Source organism: Pseudophryne corroboree, chromosome 5 (assembly GCF_028390025.1).
Source record: "Pseudophryne corroboree isolate aPseCor3 chromosome 5, aPseCor3.hap2, whole genome shotgun sequence".
Classification (NCBI taxonomy): Eukaryota; Metazoa; Chordata; class Amphibia; order Anura; family Myobatrachidae; genus Pseudophryne; species Pseudophryne corroboree.
The window spans coordinates 790,934,845-790,956,977 of record NC_086448.1 but is presented as its reverse complement, the minus strand read 5'-3'; the positions used below and the strand labels follow the sequence as shown (position 1 = coordinate 790,956,977).

The window sequence follows — 22,133 nt, the reverse complement described above, 5'->3', positions numbered from 1 at the left end:
TCTCACAGACTCCATTGCTTTTTTTTAAATAACATTTTGGGGGTCATTCCGACCCGATCGCTCGCTGCAGTTTGTCGTAGCGCAGTGATCGGGTCGGAACTGCACATGCGCCAGCGCCGCAGTGCGCCGGCGCATGGCAGCCATTGTTGCCTAGTGATCGCCTCTGAGGCAGAAGTGGTTGCGGGAGGGGGCTGGACGGCAGGGTTAAGTCGCCATTTCGGGGGAGCGGTCCGGCCAACGCAGGCGTGGCCGGACTGTTGGGGGGGGGCGGGCCGCTTCGGCTGCGTGACACTGCGGGCCGGGGAGCGACGAGTAGCTCCTGGCCAGCACGCTAAAGCTGCGCTGGTCGGGAGCTGTGCGATGCCTTTGCACTTCTGCGGGGGGAGGGCCAGCACTAACATACGGGGCGTATTAGCCCTGTGCAGGGCGTCCCCCTGCATGTCAGTGTGAATGATCGTCCGATCAACTCGGAATGACCCCCATTCTCTTTTATTTTGAGTCCATGTTCCAGCTGCTAGTTACATCTCTGATAAAAACACATTCAAACCCAATGATGCTTTGATTGTGACAATACTAGGGATGGTTAACCGCGGATGGTATAGGGATAGTGTTATCCCTGGTTAACATCGATGGCATGGAACCATCAATGGTTTGCATCCATAGATGGTCATCCCGCAGTGATGACGGGCAGGCAGCGGGCTAATCGGGGAGGGGGTGGGTTTTAGCTGCAAGGATGGGGACGGGCTATAAGCTCTTTTCTCTGTACTGAGGGAATACAAATCCATCACTGCCTTTCAGCCATCAATAGCAGAGAACCGTTGCCATTGATAGCAAAACCATCGACATTCAGTGACAAAACATCGATGGTCGATGGCCATCCCTAGGCCTTACATGGCATGGACACCCATGAAATAGCCATGGACACCCATGAAAGTGCATCTAGCAGAGTAGTTTTGTCGCTTCCAGTTTTATTTATGTGTGGACTAATTGATCTGCGTGGCTACTCTATTATAGCCCGCAGTCTGCACTTAACGCTGATTTCCACGTTAAAATGCCTTGATCGCGGGTGGCGCGAACATGTTAACCTATAGCTCTGGGAACTTATCCTGGCTTCTATGGGTTAATGTGCGGTACTGGGTAATTTACCATGTGAGGAAAAATAAGAATTTACTCACCGGTAATTCTATTTCTCGTAGTCCGTAGTGGATGCTGGGGACTCCGTAAGGACCATGGGGAATAGACGGCTCCGCAGGAGACTGGGCACATCTAAAAAAAGCTTTAGGACTATCTGGTGTGCACTGGCTCCTCCCCCTATGACCCTCCTCCAAGCCTCAGTTAGGATACTGTGCCCGGACGAGCGTACACAATAAGGAAGGATTTTGAATCCCGGGTAAGACTCATACCAGCCACACCAATCACACCATATAACTCGTGATAGGAACCCCGGTTAACAGTATGATAACAATGGAGCCTCTGACAGATGGCTCGCAATAACAACCCGATTTTGTAACAATAACTATTTACAAGTATTGCAGACAATCCGCACTTGGGATGGGAGCCCAGCATCCACTACGGACTACGAGAAAATTACCGGTGAGTAAATTCTTATTTTCTCTAACGTCCTAGTGGATGCTGGGGACTTCCGTAAGGACCATGGGGATTATACCAAAGCTCCCAAACGGGCGGGAGAGTGCGGATGACTCTGCAGCACCGAATGAGAGAACACCAGGTCCTCCTCAGCCAGAGTGTCAAATTTATAGAATTTTGCAAACGTATTTGCCCCTGACCAAGTAGCAGCTCGGCAAAGTTGTAAAGCTGAGACCCCTCGGGCAGCCGCCCAAGATGAGCCCACCTTCCTTGTGGAATGGGCTTTTACAGATTTAGGCTGCGGTAATCCCACCGCAGAATGCGCCATCTGAATAGTGCTACAAATCCAGCGCGCAATAGTCTGCTTCGAAGCAGGAGCACCCAGCTTGTTGGGTGCATACAGGATAAACAGCGAGTCAGTTTTCCTGACTCTAGCCGTCCTAGAAACATAAGTTTTTAGGGCCCTGACGGCATCCAGTAACTTGGAATCCTCCAAGTCCTTAGTAGCCGCAGGCACCACAATAGGTTGGTTCAGGTGAAACGCTGATACCACCTTTGGGAGAAACTGAGGACGAGTCCTCAACTCTGCCCTATCTGTATGGAAAATTAGGTAAGGGCTTTTACATGACAAAGCCGCCAATTCCGATACACGCCTTGCCGAAGCCAAGGCCAATAACATGACCACCTTCCACGTGAGATATTTCAAATCCACAGTCTTAAGTGGTTCAAACCAATGTGATTTCTGGAACTTCAAAACCACATTGAGATCCCAAGGTGCCACTGGTGGCACAAAAGGAGGCTGAATATGCAGAACTCCTTTGACAAAAGTCTGAACTTCAGGCAATGAAGCCAGTTCTTTTTGGAAGAAAATAGACAGGGACGAAATCTGGACCTTAATGGTCCCCAATTTGAGGCCCAACGTCACTCCTGCTTGTAGGAAATGCAGGAATCGACCCAGTTGAAATTCCTCCGTTGGGGCCTTCCTGGCCTCACACCAGGCAACATATTTCCGCCAAATGCGGTGATAATGTTTTGCAGTGACATCCTTCCTGGCTTTGATCAGGGTAGGGATGAATTCATCCGGAATGCCTTTTTCTTTCAGGATCCAGTGTTCAACCGCCATGCCGTCAAACGCAGCCGCGGTAAGTCTTGGAACAGACAGGGTCCCTGCTGCAGCAGGTCCTGTCTGAGTGGCAGAGGCCAAGGGTCCTCTGACAGCATCTCTTGAAGCTCCGGGTACCAAGCTCTTCTTGGCCAATCCGGAACCACGAGGCTAGTTCTTACTCCTCGCCTTCGTATTATTCTCAGTACCTTTGGTATGAGAGGCAGAGGAGGAAACACATAAACCGACTGGTACACCCACAGTGTTACTAGAGCGTCCACAGCGATCGCCTGAGGGTCCCTTGACCTGGCGCAACATCTTTTTAGCTTTTTGTTGAGGCGGGACGCCATCATGTCCACCTGTGGTATTTCCCTACGGTTCACCAGCAGTTGGAAGACTTCTGGATGAAGTCCCCATTCTCCCGGGTGGAGGTCGTGTTTGCTGAGGAAGTCTGCTTCCCAGTTGTCCACTCCCAGAATGAACACTGCCGTCAGTGCTAACACGTGATTTTCCGCCCATCGGAGAATCCGTGTGGCTTCCGCCATTGCCCTCCTGCTTCTTGTGCCGCCCTGTCTGTTTACATGGGCGACCGCCGTGATGTTGTCTGACTGGATCAGTACCGGCTGATTTTGAAGCAGGGGCCTTGCTTGGCTTAGGGCATTGTAAATGGCCCTTAGCTCCAGAATATTTATGTGAAGTAAACTCTCCTGAGTTGACCACAGTCCTTGGAAGTTTCTTCCCTGAGTGACTGCACCCCAGCCCCGAAGGCTGGCGTCCGTGGTTACCAGGACCCAGTCCTGTATTCCGAATCTGCTGCCCTCTAGTAGATGAGGACTCTGCAGCCACCACAGTAGCGACACCCTGGTCCTTGCCGACAGAGTTATCCGCTGCTGCATCTGGAGATGGGACCCCGACCATTTGTCCAACAGGTCCCACTGGAAGATCCTTGCATGGAATCTTCCGAATGGAATTGCTTCGTATGAAGCTACCATTTTTCCCAGGACTCGTGTGCATTGATGTACCGACACCTGTCCTGGTTTTAGGAGGTTTCTGACTAGAAATGACAACTCCTCGGCTTTTTCCACTGGAAGAAACACTTTTTTCTAGTCTGTGTCCAGAATCATTCCCAGGAACAGAAGACGTGTCGTCGGGACCAGCTGTGACTTTGGGATATTGAGAATCCAGCCGTGCTGTTGTAGCATTTCCCGAGAAAGTGCTACCCCCACTACCAACTGTTCTTTGGACCTCGCCTTTATCAGGAGATCGTCCAAGTATGGGATAATTGAAACTCCTTTCTTACGAAGGAGTATCATCATCTCGGCCATTACCTTGGTAAAGACCCTTGGTGCCGTGGACAACCCAAACGGCAGCGTCTGGAACTGATAGTGACAGTCCTGTACCACGAATCTGAGGTACTCCTGGTGAGGAGAGTAAATGGGGACATGCAGGTATGCATCCTTGATGTCCAGAGATACCATGTAATCCCCCTCTTCCAGGCTCGCAATAACCGCCCTGAGCGATTCCATCTTGAACTTGAAACTTTTGATATAAGTGTTCAAGGATTTTAAATTTAAGATGGGTCTCACCGAACCGTCTGGTTTCGATACCACAAACATTGTGGAGTAGTAACCCTTTCCTTGCTGAAGGAGGGGTACCTTGACAATCACTTGTTGTGAATATAGTTTTTGAATAGCCACCAACACTGCCTCCCTGGCAGAGGGAGTTGCCGGTAAGGCAGATTTCAGGAAACGGCGAGGGGGAGACGTCTCGAATTCCAGCCTGTACCCCTGAGACACTACTTGAAGGACCCAGGGATCTACCTGTGAAAGAGCCCACTGTGTGCTGAAATTTCTGAGACGGGCCCCCACCGTACACGGGTCGGCCTGAGCAGCCCCAGCGTCATGCTGTGGACTTACCGGACGCAGGGGAGGACTTCTGCTCTTGGGAACTAGCTGTGTGTTGCAGCTTTTTTCCTCTACCTTTGCCTCTCGGCAGAAAGGATGAGCCTCTAGCCCTCTTGCTTTTCTGGGGCCGAAAGGACTGTACCTGATAATACGGTGCTTTCTTTTGTGGTGGGGCAGCCTGTGGCAAAAATGTCGATTTCCCAGCAGTAGCTGTGGAAACGAGATCTGAAAGACCATCCCCAAACAGTTCCACCCCCTTATAGGGCAGAACTTCCATATGCCGCTTCGAGTCGGCATCGCCTGACCATTGCCGAGTCCACAACCCTCGTCTGGCGGCAATGGACATGGCGCTTATTTTTGATGCCAGCCGGCAAATATCCCTCTGTGCATCACGCATGTATAAGACTGCGTCTTTTATATGCTCTATTGTCAGCAAAATATTGTCCCTATCCATAGTATCAATATTATCCGACAGGGAATCTGACCACGCAGCGGCAGCACTGCACATCCATGCCGAAGCAATGGCTGGTCGCAATATAATGCCTGAGTGTGTGTATATAGATTTTAGGGTAACCTCCTGCTTTCTATCAGCAGGAGTGGCCGTATCCGGAGACGGTAGTGCCACCTTTTTTGATAAGCGTGTGAGCGCTTTATCTACCCTAGGTGGTATTTCCCAACGTGACCTATCCTCTGGCGGGAAAGGGTACGCTGCCAATAACCGTTTAGAAATAATCAATTTCTTATCGGGGGAAGTCCACGCTTCCTCACACACCTCATTTAATTCCTCAGATGCAGGAAAAACTACTGGTAGTTTTTTCTCACCAAACATAATACCCTTTTTTTTTGTGGTACCTGGGGTATTATCAGAAATGTGTAAAACATTTTTCATTGCCTCAATCACGTAATGGGTGGACCTATTGGAGGGCACACTAGTCTCATCTAGTGATGAGCACCTGAAATTTTTCGGGTTTTGTGTTTTGGTTTTGGGTTCGGTTCCGCGGCCGTGTTTTGGGTTCGAACGCGTTTTGGCAAAACCTCACCGAATTTTTTTTGTCGGATTCGGGTGTGTTTTGGATTCGGGTGTTTTTTTCAAAAAACCCTAAAAAACAGCTTAAATCATAGAATTTGGGGGTCATTTTGATCCCAAAGTATTATTAACCTCAATAACCATAATTTCCACTCATTTTCAGTCTATTCTGAACACCTCACACCTCACAATATTATTTTTAGTCCTAAAATTTGCACCGAGGTCGCTGGATGACTAAGCTCAGCGACCCAAGTGGCCGACACAAACACCTGGCCCATCTAGGAGTGGCACTGCAGTGTCACGCAGGATGGCCCTTCCAAAAAACACCCCCCAAACAGCACATGACGCAAAGAAAAAAAGAGGCGCAATGAGGTAGCTGTGTGACGACTAAGCTAAGCGACCCTAGTGGCCGACACAAACACCTGGCCCATCTAGAAGTGGCACTGCAGTGTCAGGCAGGATGGCCCTTCCAAAAAACACTCCCCAAACAGCACATGACGCAAAGAAAAAAAGAGGCGCAATGAGGTAGCTGTGTGACTAAGCTCAGCGACCCAAGTGGCCAACACAAACACCTGGCCCATCTAGGAGTGGCACTGCAGTGTCACGCAGGCTGGCCCTTCCAAAAAATACTCCCCAAACAGCACATGACGCAAAGAAAAATGAAAGAAAAAAGGAGGTGCAAGATGGAATTGTCCTTGGGCCCTCCCACCCACCCTTATGTTGTATAAACAGGACATGCACACTTTAACCAACCCATCATTTCAGTGACAGGGTCTGCCACACGACTGTGACTGAAATGACGGGTTGGTTTGGACCCCCACCAAAAAAGAAGCAATTAATCTCTCCTTGCACAAACTGGCTCTACAGAGGCAAGATGTCCACCTCATCATCATCCTCCGATATATCACCGTGTACATCCCCCTCCTCACAGATTATCAATTCGTCCCCACTGGAATCCACCATCTCAGCTCCCTGTGTACTTTGTGGAGGCAATTGCTGCTGGTGAATGTCTCCACGGAGGAATTGATTATAATTCATTTTAATGAACATCATCTTCTCCACATTTTCTGGATGTAACCTCGTACGCCGATTGCTGACAAGGTGAGCGGTGGCACTAAACACTCTTTCGGAGTACACACTTGTGGGAGGGCAACTTAGGTAGAATAAAGCCAGTTTGTGCAAGGGCCTCCAAATTGCCTCTTTTTCCTGCCAGTATACGTACGGACTGTCTGACGTGCCTACTTGGATGCGGTCACTCATATAATCCTCCACCATTCTTTCAATGGGGAGAGAATCATATGCAGTGACAGTAGACGACATGTCCGTAATTGTTGGCAGGTCCTTCAGTCCGGACCAGGTGTCAGCATCAGCAGTCGCTCCAGACTGCCCTGCATCACCGCCAGCGGGTGGGCTCGGAATTCTGATCCTTTTCCTCGCACCCCCAGTTGCGGGAGAATGTGAAGGAAGAGATGTTGACACTTGACAGGTCGCGTTCCGCTTGACTTGACAATTTTCTCACCAGCAGTTCTTTTAAACCCCTGCATACTTGTGTCTGCCGGAAAGAGAGATCCAAGGTAGGTTTTAAATCTAGGATCGAGCACGGTGGCCAAAATGTAGTGCTCTGATTTCAACAGATTGACCACCCGTGAATCCTTGTTAAGCGAATTAAGGGCTCCATCCACAAGTCCCACATGCCTAGCGGAATCGCTCTGTGTTAGCTCCTATTTCAATGTCTCCAGCTTCTTCTGCAAAAGCCTGATGAGGGGAATGACCTGACTCAGGCTGGCAGTGTCTGAACTGACTTCACGTGTGGCAAGTTGAAAAGGTTGCAGAACCTTGCACAACGTTGAAATCATTCTCCACTGCGCTTGAGACAGGTGCATTCCACCTCCTATATCGTGCTCAGTTGTATAGACTTGAATGGCCTTTTGCTGCTCCTCCAACCTCTGAAGCATATAGAGGGTTGAATTCCACCTCGTTACCACTTCTTGCTTCAGATGATGGCAGGGCAGGTTCAGGCGTTTTTGGTGGTGCTCCAGTCTTCTGTACGTGGTGCCTGTACGCCGAAAGTGTGCCGCAATTCTTCTGGCCACCGACAGCATCTCTTGCACGCCCCTGTCGTTTTTTAAATAATTCTGCACCACCAAATTCAAGGTATGTGCAAAACATGGGACGTGCTGGAATTTGCCCAGATTTAATGCACACACAATATTGCTGGCGTTGTCCGATGCCACAAATCCACAGGAGAGTCCTATTGGGGTAAGCCATTCTGCGATGATCTTCCTCAGTTGCCGTAAGAGGTTTTCAGCTGTGTGCGTATTCTGGAAAGCGGTGATACAAAGCGTAGCCTGCCTAGGAAAGAGTTGGCGTTTGCGAGATGCTGCTACTGGTGCCGCCACTGCTGTTCTTGCGGCGGGAGTCCATACATCTACCCAGTGGGCTGTCACAGTCATATAGTCCTGAGTCTGCCCTGCTCCACTTGTCCACATGTCCGTGGTTAAGTGGACATTGGGTACAACTGCATTTTTTAGGACACTGGTGAGTCTTTTTCTGAGGTCTGTGTACATTTTCGGTATCGCCTGCCTAGAGAAATGGAACCTAGATGGTATTTGGTACCGGGGACACAGTACCTCAATCAAGTCTATAGTTGGCTCTGCAGTAATGATGGATACCGGAACCACGTTTCTCACCGCCCAGGATGCCAAGGCCTCAGTTATCCGCTTTGCAGCAGGATGACTGCTGTGATATTTCATCTTCCTCGCAAAGGACTGTTGGACAGTCAATTGCTTGGTGGAAGTAGTAAAAGTCGTCTTACGACTTCCCCTCTGGGATGACCATCGACTCCCAGCAGCAACAACAGCAGCGCCAGCAGCAGTAGGCGTTACACGCAAGGATGCATTGGAGGAATCCCAGGCAGGAGAGGACTCGTCAGAATTGCCAGTGACATGGCCTGCAGGACTATTGGCATTCCTGGGGAAGGAGGAAATTGACACTGAGGGAGTTGGTGGGGTGGTTTGCGTGAGCTTGGTTACAAGAGGAAGGGATTTACTGGTCAGTGGACTGCTTCCGCTGTCGCCCAAAGTTTTTGAACTTGTCACTGACTTATGATGAATGCGCTGCAGGTGACGTATAAGGGAGGATGTTCCGAGGTGGTTAACGTCCTTACCCCTACTTATTACAGCTTGACAAAGGCAACACACGGCTTGACAAATGTTGTCCGCATTTCTGTTGAAATACTTCCACACCGAAGAGCTGATTTTTTTGGTATTTTCACCAGGCATGTCAATGGCCATATTCCTCCCACGGACAACAGGTGTCTCCCCGGGTGCCTGACTTAAACAAACCACCTCACCATCAGAATCATCCTGGTCAATTTCCTCCCCAGCGCCAGCAACACCCATATCCTCCTCATCCTGGTGTACTTCAACACTGACATCTTCAATCTGACTATCAGGAACTGGACTGCGGGTGCTCCTTCCAGCACTTGCAGGGGGCGTGCAAATGGTGGAAGGCGCATGCTCTTCACGTCCAGTGTTGGGAAGGTCAGGCATCGCAACCGACACAATTGGACTCTCCTTGTGGATTTGTGATTTCGAAGAACGCACAGTTCTTTGCTGTGCTTTTGCCAGCTTAAGTCTTTTCATTTTTCTAGCGAGAGGCTGAGTGCTTCCATCCTCATGTGAAGCTGAACCACTAGCCATGAACATAGGCCAGGGCCTCAGCCGTTCCTTGCCACTCCGTGTGGTAAATGGCATATTGGCAAGTTTACGCTTCTCCGACGATTTGAATTTAGATTTTTGAGTCCTTTTTTTACTGATATTTGGTGTTTTGGATTTTACATGCTCTGTACTATGACATTGGGCATCGGCCTTGGCAGACGACGTTGATGGCATTTCATCGTCTCGGCCATGACTAGTGGCAGCAGCTTCAGCACGAGGTGGAAGTCGATCTTGATCTTTCTCTATTTTTGGAACCTCAACATTTTTGTTCTCCATATTTTAATAGGCACAACTAAAAGGCACCTCAGGTAAACAATGGAGATGGATGGATACTAGTATACTTATGGATGATGAGTGACTGCCGACACAGAGGTAGCTACAGCCGTGGACTACCGTACTGCGTCTGCTAGTATAGACTGGATGATAATGATATAAAAAATATATATATATCACTACTGCAGGACAGGTATATATTATATAATGACGGACCTGCTGGACACTGTCAGCAGACTCCTAAACTACTAGTATGAAGAAGATAGAAAAAAAAAAACCACCACAGGTAGGTATACAATTATGGACGAGCGACTGCCGACACAGAGGTAGCTACAGCCGTGGACTACCGTACTGCGTCTGCTAGTATAGACTGGATGATAATGATATAAAAAATATATATATATCACTACTGCAGGACAGGTATATATTATATAATGACGGACCTGCTGGACACTGTCAGCAGACTCCTAAACTACTAGTATGAAGAAGATAAAAAAAAAAAACCCACCACAGGTAGGTATACAATTATGGACGAGCACTGCCGACACAGAGGTAGCTACAGCCGTGGACTACCATACTGCGTCTGCTAGTATAGACTGGATGATAATGATATAAAAAATATATATATATCACTACTGCAGGTATATATTATAATATAATGAATGACGGACCTGCTGGACACTGTCTGTCAGCAGAATGCGTTTATAGAATAAAAAAAAAAAACACCACACGAGTGTTTAACTTTTTCAGGCAGACAATATACTGGTGGTCACTGGTCAGTCACACTGGCAGCAAAAGTGTGCACTGTTATGTACTCCTGCTATAACTGCTCCCCAGTCTCCCCCACAATTAAGCTGTGTGAGCAGTGAGCACTCAGCACAGTCAGATATACATAGATGATATTATCATGCAGCACACTGAGGCTGAGCACAGATATGGTATGTGACTGTGTATCGTTTTTTTTCAGGCAGAGAACGGATTTTAAATAATAAATAAAACTGGTGGTCACTAGTATAACTATCAGCAAAACTCTGCACTCTCTCTGAGTACTCCTAATGCTCCCCAAAATTACTAAAATTAAATTACTAGTAAATCAAGTGTCTCACTCTCTATCTAAACGGAGAGGACGCCAGCCACGTCCTCTCCCTATCAATCTCAATGCACGTGTGAAAATGGCGGCGACGCGCGGCTCCTTATATAGAATCCGAGTCTCGCAATAGAATCCGAGCCTCGCGAGAATCCGACAGCGGGATGATGACGTTCGGGCGCGCTCGGGTTAGCCGAGCAAGGCGGGAAGATCCGAGTCTGCCTCGGACCCGTGTAAAAAGGCTGAAGTTCGGGGGGGTTCGGATTCCGAGGAACCGAACCCGCTCATCTCTAGTCTCATCGTCGTCGACACTGGAGTCGGTATCCGTGTCGACATCTGTGTCTGTCACCTGAGGTAGCGGGCGTTTTAAGGCCCCTGATGACAACTGAGACGCTGGAACAGGCACAAGCTGAGTAGCCGGCTGTCCTATGTCATCAAACCTTTTATGTAAGGAGTTGACACTTTCACGTAATTCCTTCCATAAGTCCAACCACACAGGTGTCGACCCCGCAGGGGGTGATATCACATTCACAGGCATTTGCTCCGCCTCCACATCATTTTCCTCCTCATACATGTCGACACAGCAGTACCGACACACAGCACACACACAGGGAATGCTCTGACAGAGGACAGGACCCCACAAAGCCCTTTGGGGAGACAGAGGGAGAGTATGCCAGCACACACCAGAGCGCTATATATCACAGGGATATCACCTATGCAGAGTGTTTTCCCTTATAGCTGCTATATATTTATATACTGCGCCTAAATTTAGTGCCCCCCCTCTCTTTTTTACCCTTTCTGTAGTGCAGGACTGCAGGGGAGAGCCAGGGAGCGATCCTTCCAGCGGAGCTGTGAGGGAAAATGGCGCCAGTGTGCTGAGGGAGATGGCTCCGCCCCTTTCTCGGCGGGCTTTCTCCCGCTTTTTTAGTAATTCTGGCAGGGGTATTTTTACACCTATATAGCCCCTGGGGTTATATATGGTGTTAGTTCGCGAGCCAAGGTGTAAATATTGCTGCTCAGGGCGCCCCCCCCCCCCCCAGCGCCCTGCACCCATCAGTACCGCAGTGTGTGGTGTGCATGAGGAGCAATGGCGCACAGCTGCAGTGCTGTGAGCTACCTTGGAGAAGACAGAAGTCTTCAGCCGCCGATTTCCTGGACCTTCTTGCTTCTGGCTCTGTAAGGGGGACGGCGGCGCGGCTCCGGATGACGAGGTTGGGTCCTGTGTGCGATCCCTCTGGAGCTAATGGTGTCCAGTAGCCTAAGAAGCCCAAGCTACCACCAGTTAGGTAGGTTCGCTTCTTCTCCCCTTAATCCCTCGAAGCAGTGAGCCTGTTGCCAGCAGGTCTCACTGTAAATAAAAAAACCTAAACTATACTTTCTTTCTAGGAGCTCAGGAGAGCCCCTAGTGTGCATCCAGCTCGGCCGGGCACAGAAATCTAACTGAGGCTTGGAGGAGGGTCATAGGGGGAGGAGCCAGTGCACACCAGATAGTACTAAATCTTTCTTTAGATGTGCCCAGTCTCCTGCGGAGCCGTCTATTCCCCATGGTCCTTACGGAGTCCCCAGCATCCACTAGGACGTTAGAGAAAGGGCTGTAATTGAATAGCCCCAAGCATAGGCATTGGAACAAGGAAGGGGGGGCAAGGGGGCAGTATGCCCCCCCAAACGAGAAGGAGGTGCAGGCACGGGTTAGGGGGAGAGCTTACCTCCGGATCCCCGCTGACAACTCCTCCTGCAAAATCAATGTGCCGCCGCTTCCTGCTATCTATGCTCCATGAGCCCCTAGCCGGCTCTTCACTGATGCATTACTGGGAGGGAGGCGTGGCCATACTGAGCCTGCTGGGACATCCCGCCTCCTCCCAGTAATGCATCAGTGAGGACCCGGCTAGGGGGACATGGAGCATAGCAAGCAGTGGCAGGACATTGTTTTTACAGCAGGAGTTGCCCGGATGTAAGTGCCGCTCACCCGCACCGTTACGGTTGGTTCTATATCGGAGTGGCTGAAGGGACCTTGTGACGTATCTAGGGGAGGAGCTACGTCACCAGGGGGAGGAGCTACGGGCGAACAGGGTACCCGAAAAGTTCGCTCGCCACGCTTCGGGCACGGTGGCTCGCTTCGCTCCGCTTCGCTCACCACCTAATTACTAAAGGTAATAGTTGGTGGCGTGGATAGTAGAGGAACTATCCCGCTGGCCTAGCTCCTCCCCCTTACATCATAACTCCTCCCCCTTACGGAAAAGGTCCCTTAGCCCACTTGATTCTAGCATCTACCGCACCGTTACTACAACCCCCCAACCTCAAAACATTCCAGCACCCCTGGCCCCAGGCATAATAGCCAGGGGCTTCCACCCTTTTCCTGGCACGGTAAATTACTGCTGCTAATTGAATCCGGCACTTTGATAGAAAAAGATGGTTGGTGAGGCCGAGTTACCCGGGACCTGGCGCACTGAGAGGGGCTGATTGTCACTACTGTAGCCCCAGTGTATGAGGTTACATCTGTATGTGCAGTTCAGCCAATATTTCCATACCCTGTCATATGTACAGTATTCCAGGTGTAAGCAAGATGTACATTAGGGTGGGATTCAACTGGGCGCAAGGTTTTCTCCACAAATAAAACTGCACGCTCCCGATACCCGTGGTATCCAATTATTTTTTTAAATGGTTGCAGGGGTTTTCTGCTCTGAAAACAATGCGGTGCGTATAAATATAAACCCAAAGAGATATTTACTGGTCTTGTGGTCTCCAATAGTCTTCACAGCACCCAGTGGTCTCCACTCCATCTTCCCACTAGAGAGGGGGATGCTGGGAGGCTCACAAGATGCTTGGCGATATAGTTCTCCCAGCTGCTGCCTCCGGGGCTGAATAAACTCAGTATTATTTTGTTTATTTGTGGCGCACCTGCACTCTGTCCCTCCTACTGTGCTTTTAGACTGTATCTGCTTGCAGTATACAGTATACAGTATGTTACTATTGTGCTACCCCCCTGCTTTTCAGTATATCATTCTCCTGACACATCTGTAGTAGGTAGAACACGGACGGACGTTCCCTGACCTTGCCACGTTGGGAGAACTGCTTGCAGCAGCATGTATCATTCAGCTTGTTGTCCCGCTTAGTCGTTCTGTGTTTTATTTACTTATAATACAAAATAAAACAAGATACTGAATTAGGTTTTTGCAGTGGGTACACCAGACATAACCAGCTGGTTCTTCTCTGGCATCAAATCCTATCTTCTATGTTTAATTCTGGGAACGAATTTCCCAGAAATGCTACAAGTTGCTGACTTCTTCAACGGAAACACAGGAAAGTGTTCAAGCTCTGCATTGCTTCAGTGCAGGCCACATGATACACTTCAGAGAACCTCTAACCTTACATAGATCTGCAATCATTGGCATATCTCTAATGGGTGTGTGGTGGTGGGCCCCCTAGATCAAAGGCGGCCCACCACCACCACACACCCTGCACCCATATAATTATAGTTACCTCGCCGGAGTCCTGCATCAGCCGGCTTTGCAGAGCAGCAGAAATCACCAAGAAAATGGAGCTGCAGCCATCTTCCCGGAGATTTGCGCATGTGCAGTTGAGAAGTCACTGACAACGTTGCGCAGGCGACATGTTTTCGGAGACCTGCGTATGCCCAACAGACACTGTCACAAAGCGTGCCAGTGATAAGGGGGCTCGCACTGAGTCTGCACATGGGTCTTCTCCTCTTAGAAACCGCCCCCCCCCCCCCCCCCCCTGACCACACATTACCCTTCATCTCAGTAATAACACAAAACCGCATAGAAAGTAGTATCTTTACATATCTGCAATAACAACATATCAGCAGATATATTAAACAAATGTTCAAGCTATAACGAAGAAATCTGACAGTAGAACAGGAACGCTCCGAGGGGCCGCAGGTGGCGGCTCGGAGGGCCGCCTGTTCCCTATCAGTTTTACACTTTATACCTGGCGCACAATACATGTCTCCTGGCTCGCTGTGCCGTTTAGTTCTCCGGTTACAGTATGGCTCTTACAACCTTTTAACCTCATCAAAACAGGTAAAATATTTATGGACAGATTTGTGCCAGACATGTCACGGTAATGCACACAAAATAGTTAAATGGTTTTTAGCTGCTCATCTAAACCTCGTAAAACAAGTATATTTAAGAGCCACAATACATATATTTACCCCAGCGATGGCAGCTGTAAGCATGCAGCTATTGTTTTCCTGTAAGCCCCAAAAATTATGGTAACTATTATTTCAGAAACCTGATACATCAGAAGCTGTCTTATGTTTTGCGAAATTGGCATTAATCTCACCATACATTCGCATCACGATATTGATTCCATTTTTACACTACTCCATTTATAGAAGCATCCTGTGGTTTGCTTTTCTTTAAAAAAATAAAATAAAAAGTTGGAAATAATTCCTTAAAAAAACCAGGCCCGCATATCCTATACAATTGGAAAATTTATTCCACATACGTCTCAAAACAATTGGTTTCCACTTTATAGCTTGCTCTGCATTCATATGACACTTCATAAACTTCTCCCAACTCCATCTTGAAAACCACTATCCTGATACCTGGTAAACAGTAGAACACCTAAGAACGCTACGGTGGAGTTCAGACTAGTTTATGAAGTGCCAGAGGAATCTGGAGCGGATCTGTGCCGTGGAAAGCAGGAGCAGGCTATAGCAGAGGCTCAGTGAGCATAAACATGCCATAAATACTGGATAAAAATGGGTCAAAGCAGCCAAACACGGCAGTAATAACACACAACTAATGCACCTTGTTAAGGGGATATTTGAAGGTTTTTGTCTCAGGAAGTAGAGAAACAATAGAGCAATCACAGGCACCGCACCAATGCAAAATATGGCTGAGTTATGGGCAGGATTACAACAAAGAAACCATTCTGGGTCAGCTAGGAAATCATGACCGTGAAATGTACAGAGGAAAAGAAATATGAAACATATATTTATTTTCCTCCGTACATATATATATATATATATATATATATATAATACTGTATATGTATACCGTATATACTCGAGTATAAGCCGACTTTTTCAGCACTTTTTTTTGTGCTGAAAAAGCCCCTTCGGCTTATACTCGAGTCAGTTGTAGGAGGGACACGGAGGGCACAGCGCGCGGCTCTCCTGTGTCCCTCCTGTGTCTCCGGCGGCGGCGGCGTGTGTGTGTGCACGAAACGGCACTTCCTTTAACACACACACGCCGCTGACGCCGGAGACGCAGGAGGGACACAGGAGAGCCGCGCGATGTGCCCTCCGTATCCCTCCTTCAGAAGACAGCGCGGGAGCGACGGAGGGTAAGTATCTGGCACTGTGGGGCATATCTGTCAGCATGAGGGCATATCTGGAACTGTGGGGCATATCTGGCAGCATGAGTGCATATCTGCCATTGTGGAGCATATCTGGCAGCATGAGGGCATATCTGGCACTGTGGGGCATATCTGGCAGCATGAGGGCACATCTGGCACTGTGGGGCATATCTGGCAGCATGAGGGCATATCTGGCACTGTGGGGCATATCTGGCAGCATGAGGGCACATCTGGCACTGTGGGGCATATCTGGCACTGTGGGGCATATCTGGCACTGTGGGGCATATCTGGCAGCATGAGGGCATATCTGGCACATCTGGCACTGTAGGGCATATCAGGCAGCATGAGGGCATATCTGGCACTGTGGGGCATATCTGGCAGCATGAGGGCATATCTGGCTGTGGGGCATATCTGTCAGCATGAGGGCATATCTGGCACATCTGGCATTGTGGGGCATATCTGTCAGCATGAGGGCATATCTGGCATTGTGGGGCATATCTGGCAGCATGAGGGCATATCTGGCATTGTGGGGCATATCTGGCAGCATGAGGGCATATCTGGCACATCAGGCACTGTGGGGGCATATCTGGCAGTATTATGGCATATCTGGCACTATGAGGGCTGTATACGGCTAGAGCTGCATTTCCCACCCTAGGCTTATACTCGAGTCAATAAGTTTTCCCAGGTTTTTGTAATAAAATTAGGTGCCTCGGCTTATATTCGGGTCGACTTATACTAGAGTATATACGGTGTATATATATATATATATATATATATATTATATATATAAAATCAATACTTATCCAGCAATTGCTCAGTATATAGCAATACTGGAAATTGTGTCACTTGGCGTAGCGATAAAATATAAATGTGATTTCTTACCTCACAGATGCCTGTCAGAGAGGGGATATCTGTTGTTAGGTAGCCGTATTTCTGAAGCAACAGAAAAACCGAACATCGGACGGTTTCGAACAGTGCTGCATTGGGTCTGCAACAAGATAAAGGGGTCATAAGTATCTATTTAATAACTTGTATTAATCTGTATTAATAATACAGTGCACATAACACATAGTGACGTTCCACCAAGGAACGGACATTGTCGTCCCTGTTCCTTGTAGCAGCCGCTTCCCCTGCAGATTTCTCCTAGCTTTATTCAGTGCTCATTGGACAACTACACCCTAAAATTTAAATGTTTAGCTAATAAAAAAATGGTGGAAAATACGGCGTTCAGTGATTATCTGATACTCCATATATCTCTGACCTTCTCTGTATTACTGACTGTACCTCCAGCGCTTACTGATAGGTGAAACTCCTCACTCTTATTTAGGACCGGGGTTGGACTGGCCCACAGGGTAACAGGAGAAACCCCCGATGTGTCCCACGGCCTGGGGCCCTGCCCCCTCCTCTAGGGATCAGGTTCCAAACTGTGCACTTGAATTATACATACTGTATGTTACCTAATGCTGCACAGGACTATGGTGCAGTGGCGTCACAAGGCGGGTGTGGGGGGGGGGGGGCCTGCACCCGGGTGTGACACCTGGAGGGGGGGTGACACCAAATGTCAGCTCCTCTGCGGTGACAGGAGCCAGGTGCTGCAGTGAGAAAGTCTCCTACAGCACCCGGCTCCTGTCATAGAAGAGGAGCCGACAGCGCACGGAGATGCTGGGCATGCCCCCAGAGTGACGATTCCAAGGATCCCTGCGGCAGGAGATCAGGGGTGCACACCGGGTGTCACCACACCCGGGTGACGCCTCTGCTATGGCGTATCTTCTAAAGTGCATTCATGTTTTTATTCTGGTACGTTATTATGCAAGCATTAGCAGTATTTACTATATATATTTATCAAGGCGCTCAGTCCATGCACTCTTTAAGTGGCAAACCTCTATGGTGACTAGCCACACCCCCTCTGGAGACTGGCCACACCCCTAAACATGGGGCACTACCAGTGCAGTTCTCCGATTGGCCCTTCATGCCCCGGTAACACTCTGTTTAGGACAGATAGGAGCTCGTGTAGTTGTATTCAGCCAGCAGTTTGAAATAAAGCCATCATTTGCCTTTGAAGAACTTACAGTACCTGTGCTCCAGAAGGAAACCCAGGGATGTTAAGGTCAGGAGAATGTACAGGATCCTCAGCAGGAGAGTTATCTGTGTTAGTATCTGATAATGGATAAAAAAAAATTAAAAACAGTAAAAAAACCACTTGTTGCTACTAGTTACTTCATCAGTAAAAGTCACTAACGTAATATCCAACTTTCCTCCACAACAAAGACAACTGCAAATCTGTTTACACTGTTTGCTATATGAAGACTGAACAGTACAGCAAACAGACGTGCAACACTGTATATGGCAGTACAGCACTGCAGACAGGAGTATAACACTGTATATGGCAGTACAGCACTGCAGACAGAAGTATAACACTGTATATGGCAGTACAGCACTGCAGACAGAAGTATAACACTGTATATGGCAGTACAGCACTGCAGACAGAAGTATAACACTGTATATGGCAGTACAGCACTGCAGACAGAAGTATAACACTGTATATGGCAGTACAGCACTGCAGACAGAAGTATAACACTGTATATGGCAGTACAACACTGCAGACAGAAGCATAACACTGTATATGGCAGTACAGCACTGCAGATGGTGCAGACTCCAGGTCGACATAAAAAAGGTCGACACACCTTAGGTCGACACCAATTGGTTAACACACCTTAGGTCGACACCTGCAATAGGTCGACATGGACAAAGGGTCGACATGAACAAGGAGAGCGACACCAAAAAAACATTAAAAACTAATGTCGACCTTTTTCCCATGTCGACCTTGTTCATGTCGACCTTTTGTCCACGTTGACCTATTTCATGTGTCAACCTAAGGCGTGTCAACCAAAGGTGTGTCGACCTTTTTGGTGTCGACCTGGAGTCCCATACCCCAGCAGACAGAAGTACAGCACTGTATATGGCAGTAAGCACTGCAGACGGACGTACAACACTGTACGTACATAGCAGTAGAGCACTGCAGACAGAAGTACAGCACTGTATATGGCAGCAGAGCACTGCAGACAGAAGTGCAACACTGTATATGGCAGTACAGCACTGCAGACAGAAGTGCAACACTGTATATGGCAGTACAGCACTTCAGACAGAAGTGCAACACTGTATATACCAGTACAGCACTGCAGGCAGAAGTACAACACTGTATATGGAAATACAGCACTGCAGCACTGCAGACAGAAGTACACCACTGTATATGGCAGTACAGCACTGCAGACAGAAGTACACCACTGTATATGGCAGTACAGCACTGTAGACACACAACACTGTATATGGCAATACAGCACTGCAGACAGAAGTGCAACACTGTATATGCCAGTACAGCACTGCAGGCAGAAGTACAACACTGTATATGGCAATACAGCACTGCAGCACTGCAGACAGAAGTACACCACTGTATATGGCAGTACAGCACTGCAGACAGAAGTACACCACTGTATATGGCAGTACAGCACTGTAGACAGAAGTACAACACTGTATATGGCAGTACAGCACTGCAGACACACAACACTGTATATGGCAGTACAGCACTGCAGCCAGAATTACAACATGGTATATGGCAGCACAGTACTGCAGACAGAAGTACAACACTGCATATGGCAGTGCAGTACAGCACAGAAAACAGTATATCTGTGCATATGGCAGTGCAGTACAGCACAGCAAATAGAATTACAACATTTATGGAAGTAAAACAACATACAGTAGTACAGCGCAGTATACAGTAGAATAGCACAGTAGACAGCATTTCATACAGCAATGCAAAATAGTCCAGCATAGTTACAACAGTACTGCTCAGCATATAGTAGTATAAAGCTGTATATAATATATACATACCTCCCAACTCTTCCGATTTTTGCGGAACAGTCCAGTTTTTTGGGGACTGTCCCGCTGTCCCACCTGCAGGCAGCAGTTTCCCACATACATAATATATTAATAAATACCGGTATATCAAATATATAGTAATACTAATAACACAAAATACAGTAATATGGCACCGTAAACAAAAGTAGAAGGCAATATACCGTAGTACAGCACTGTATACGGGAGCACAGCATACAGTAGTAAAGAAAAGAATACAATAATATACATGTATAAAAAAAATACAGCACAGTATGTGACAGTACTGAGCAGTAAACAGAATCACAGCAAAGTATATATATATATATATATATATATATAAATGTATATATATATATATATATATATAAAAGGCAAAAAAGGAGATTGACTCACTGATTGACTCTTCATGAAATCTCTTAAACCACAAGGCCTAAAATCTTAAAACTTGGCAGGTAGCTTCTCCTTAGGTCCCAGGTGTTTGCTAAGATCCGGTTTTACAAATGTCACTGTCCATCCATGGAAATTGCCAAAAATGGATGTGTGTATGTATGTATTTATGTATTTATGTATGTGTATATGTATTTTCCAGCATAACTCTGGAATGCCTGCAGCAATTTCCACTAAACTTGGTACACATACAGTATGATTTATAATCTGGGAACAAACAATGTGGGTGTAACACACCCCTAGCGGTGAGGCAGCAGCACAGAGTATTTCAGGAAACAGCATAGCCCCGGAATGCCTAGATCAAATTACAACAAACTTGCTACACATATGACTTACAATCGGGAGACAAACACTGTGCGGGTAAGACACCCCTAGGGGTGAGGCAGCAGCACAGAGTATTTCAGGAGACATCATAACTCTGGAATGCCTGGAGCAATTTACACCAAACTTGGTACACATATGACAATCTGGGAACAAACACTGTGGGGGTAACATACCCCTAGCACCCCCAGGGCCAGCAGCACAAAGTATATCAGGAGATGAGTGCTGTATCAGTGAGGATAAGGCTGCATGTGACAGGAGCAGTGACATGATGTGAGGAGGGGAATGGAGGTAACAGGAAGCCACACGCTGAGAGTTATATAGTGGGAGAAGCATGGTCTCCAGCAGCACAGAGTATATCAGGAGATGCATGATATGTCAGGCAGGACAGGGCTACATATGACAGGGGTAGTGAATGGAGGTAGCACAAACCCCAAACACTGAGAGTTATATAGTGGAAGTTGCAGGGTCCCCTAGCAGCACAGAGTATATCAGGAGATGCATAATGCGCTGCGCTATATAAGAAACTGTAAATAAATCGATCATTTCACAGGGGCACTGACATGATGTGAGGAGGGGAATGGAGGCAGCAGGAAGCAACAAACTAAGAGTTGTATAGTGAGAATAGCAGGGTCCCTTGGGGGATCAAAAAGTGGTCCGGCCACTACACAAAGTGGGTCAGGGAAGCAAGATACGCCTATATATATATACTAGATCTCCAACCAATGTAAATTAACAAACAACTATAATTCTAATTTACCATCCTCATCCCGTAGCGAAGCATGGGTATTCAACTAGTATATATATATATATATATATATATATATATATAGAGAGAGAGAGAGCACTGTGTAGTATACAGTAGTACAGTGCAGTATCCAAATTACAACCCAGCATACAGCAGTAATATTTATACTCCTGCATCTTTTTTTACCCTTGCATAGGGGACTGATGTAAAAAGTGATTTCTGTGAAACATTTGTTCTGTCATGAATACAATACAGGGATCTGGGCAAACATATAAACCAGATGGGATTACAGAGGACAGCCCCTCTCCCCCATTCCTGATGTGGGCACATTGCAGAGGCCTCCCTGGTACTATGTGGGTTATTCCGAGTTGATTGCTAGCTGCCGTTGTTCGCAGCACAGCGATCAGGCTAAAAAACTGCATTTCTGCGCATGCGTATGGGCCGCAATGTGCACGCGCGTCGTACGGGTACAAAGCCCGTTGTGATTGTGCACAGGTTGTAGTGAAGTTTTCAGTCGCACTGACGGCCGCAAGAAGATTGACAGGAAGGGGGCGTTACTGGGTGTCAACTGACCGTTTTCAGGGAGTGTTTGCAAAAATGCAGGTGTGTCTGAAAAAACGCAGGCGTGTCTGGGCATTCGCTGGGCGGGTGTCTGACGTCAAATCCGGACACGAATAGGCTGAGTGGGAATAGTCCCTGTTG

General features: G+C 47.8%; 1 protein-coding gene across 1 annotated transcript in view; it reads right to left on the bottom strand.

Moving 5' to 3' along the window:
* The window catches only part of AGMO (alkylglycerol monooxygenase), a 375,267-nt gene that overhangs the window by 67,990 nt on the left and 285,144 nt on the right, over positions 1–22,133 (bottom strand). Inside the window, exons 11-12 of the mRNA XM_063925088.1 lie at positions 18,096–18,178; positions 16,904–17,009 (exon numbers count right to left, since the gene is read on the bottom strand). Of these exons, the coding sequence (XP_063781158.1) occupies positions 16,904–17,009; positions 18,096–18,178 (189 nt within the window). The remainder of the gene's footprint in view (positions 1–16,903; positions 17,010–18,095; positions 18,179–22,133) is intronic.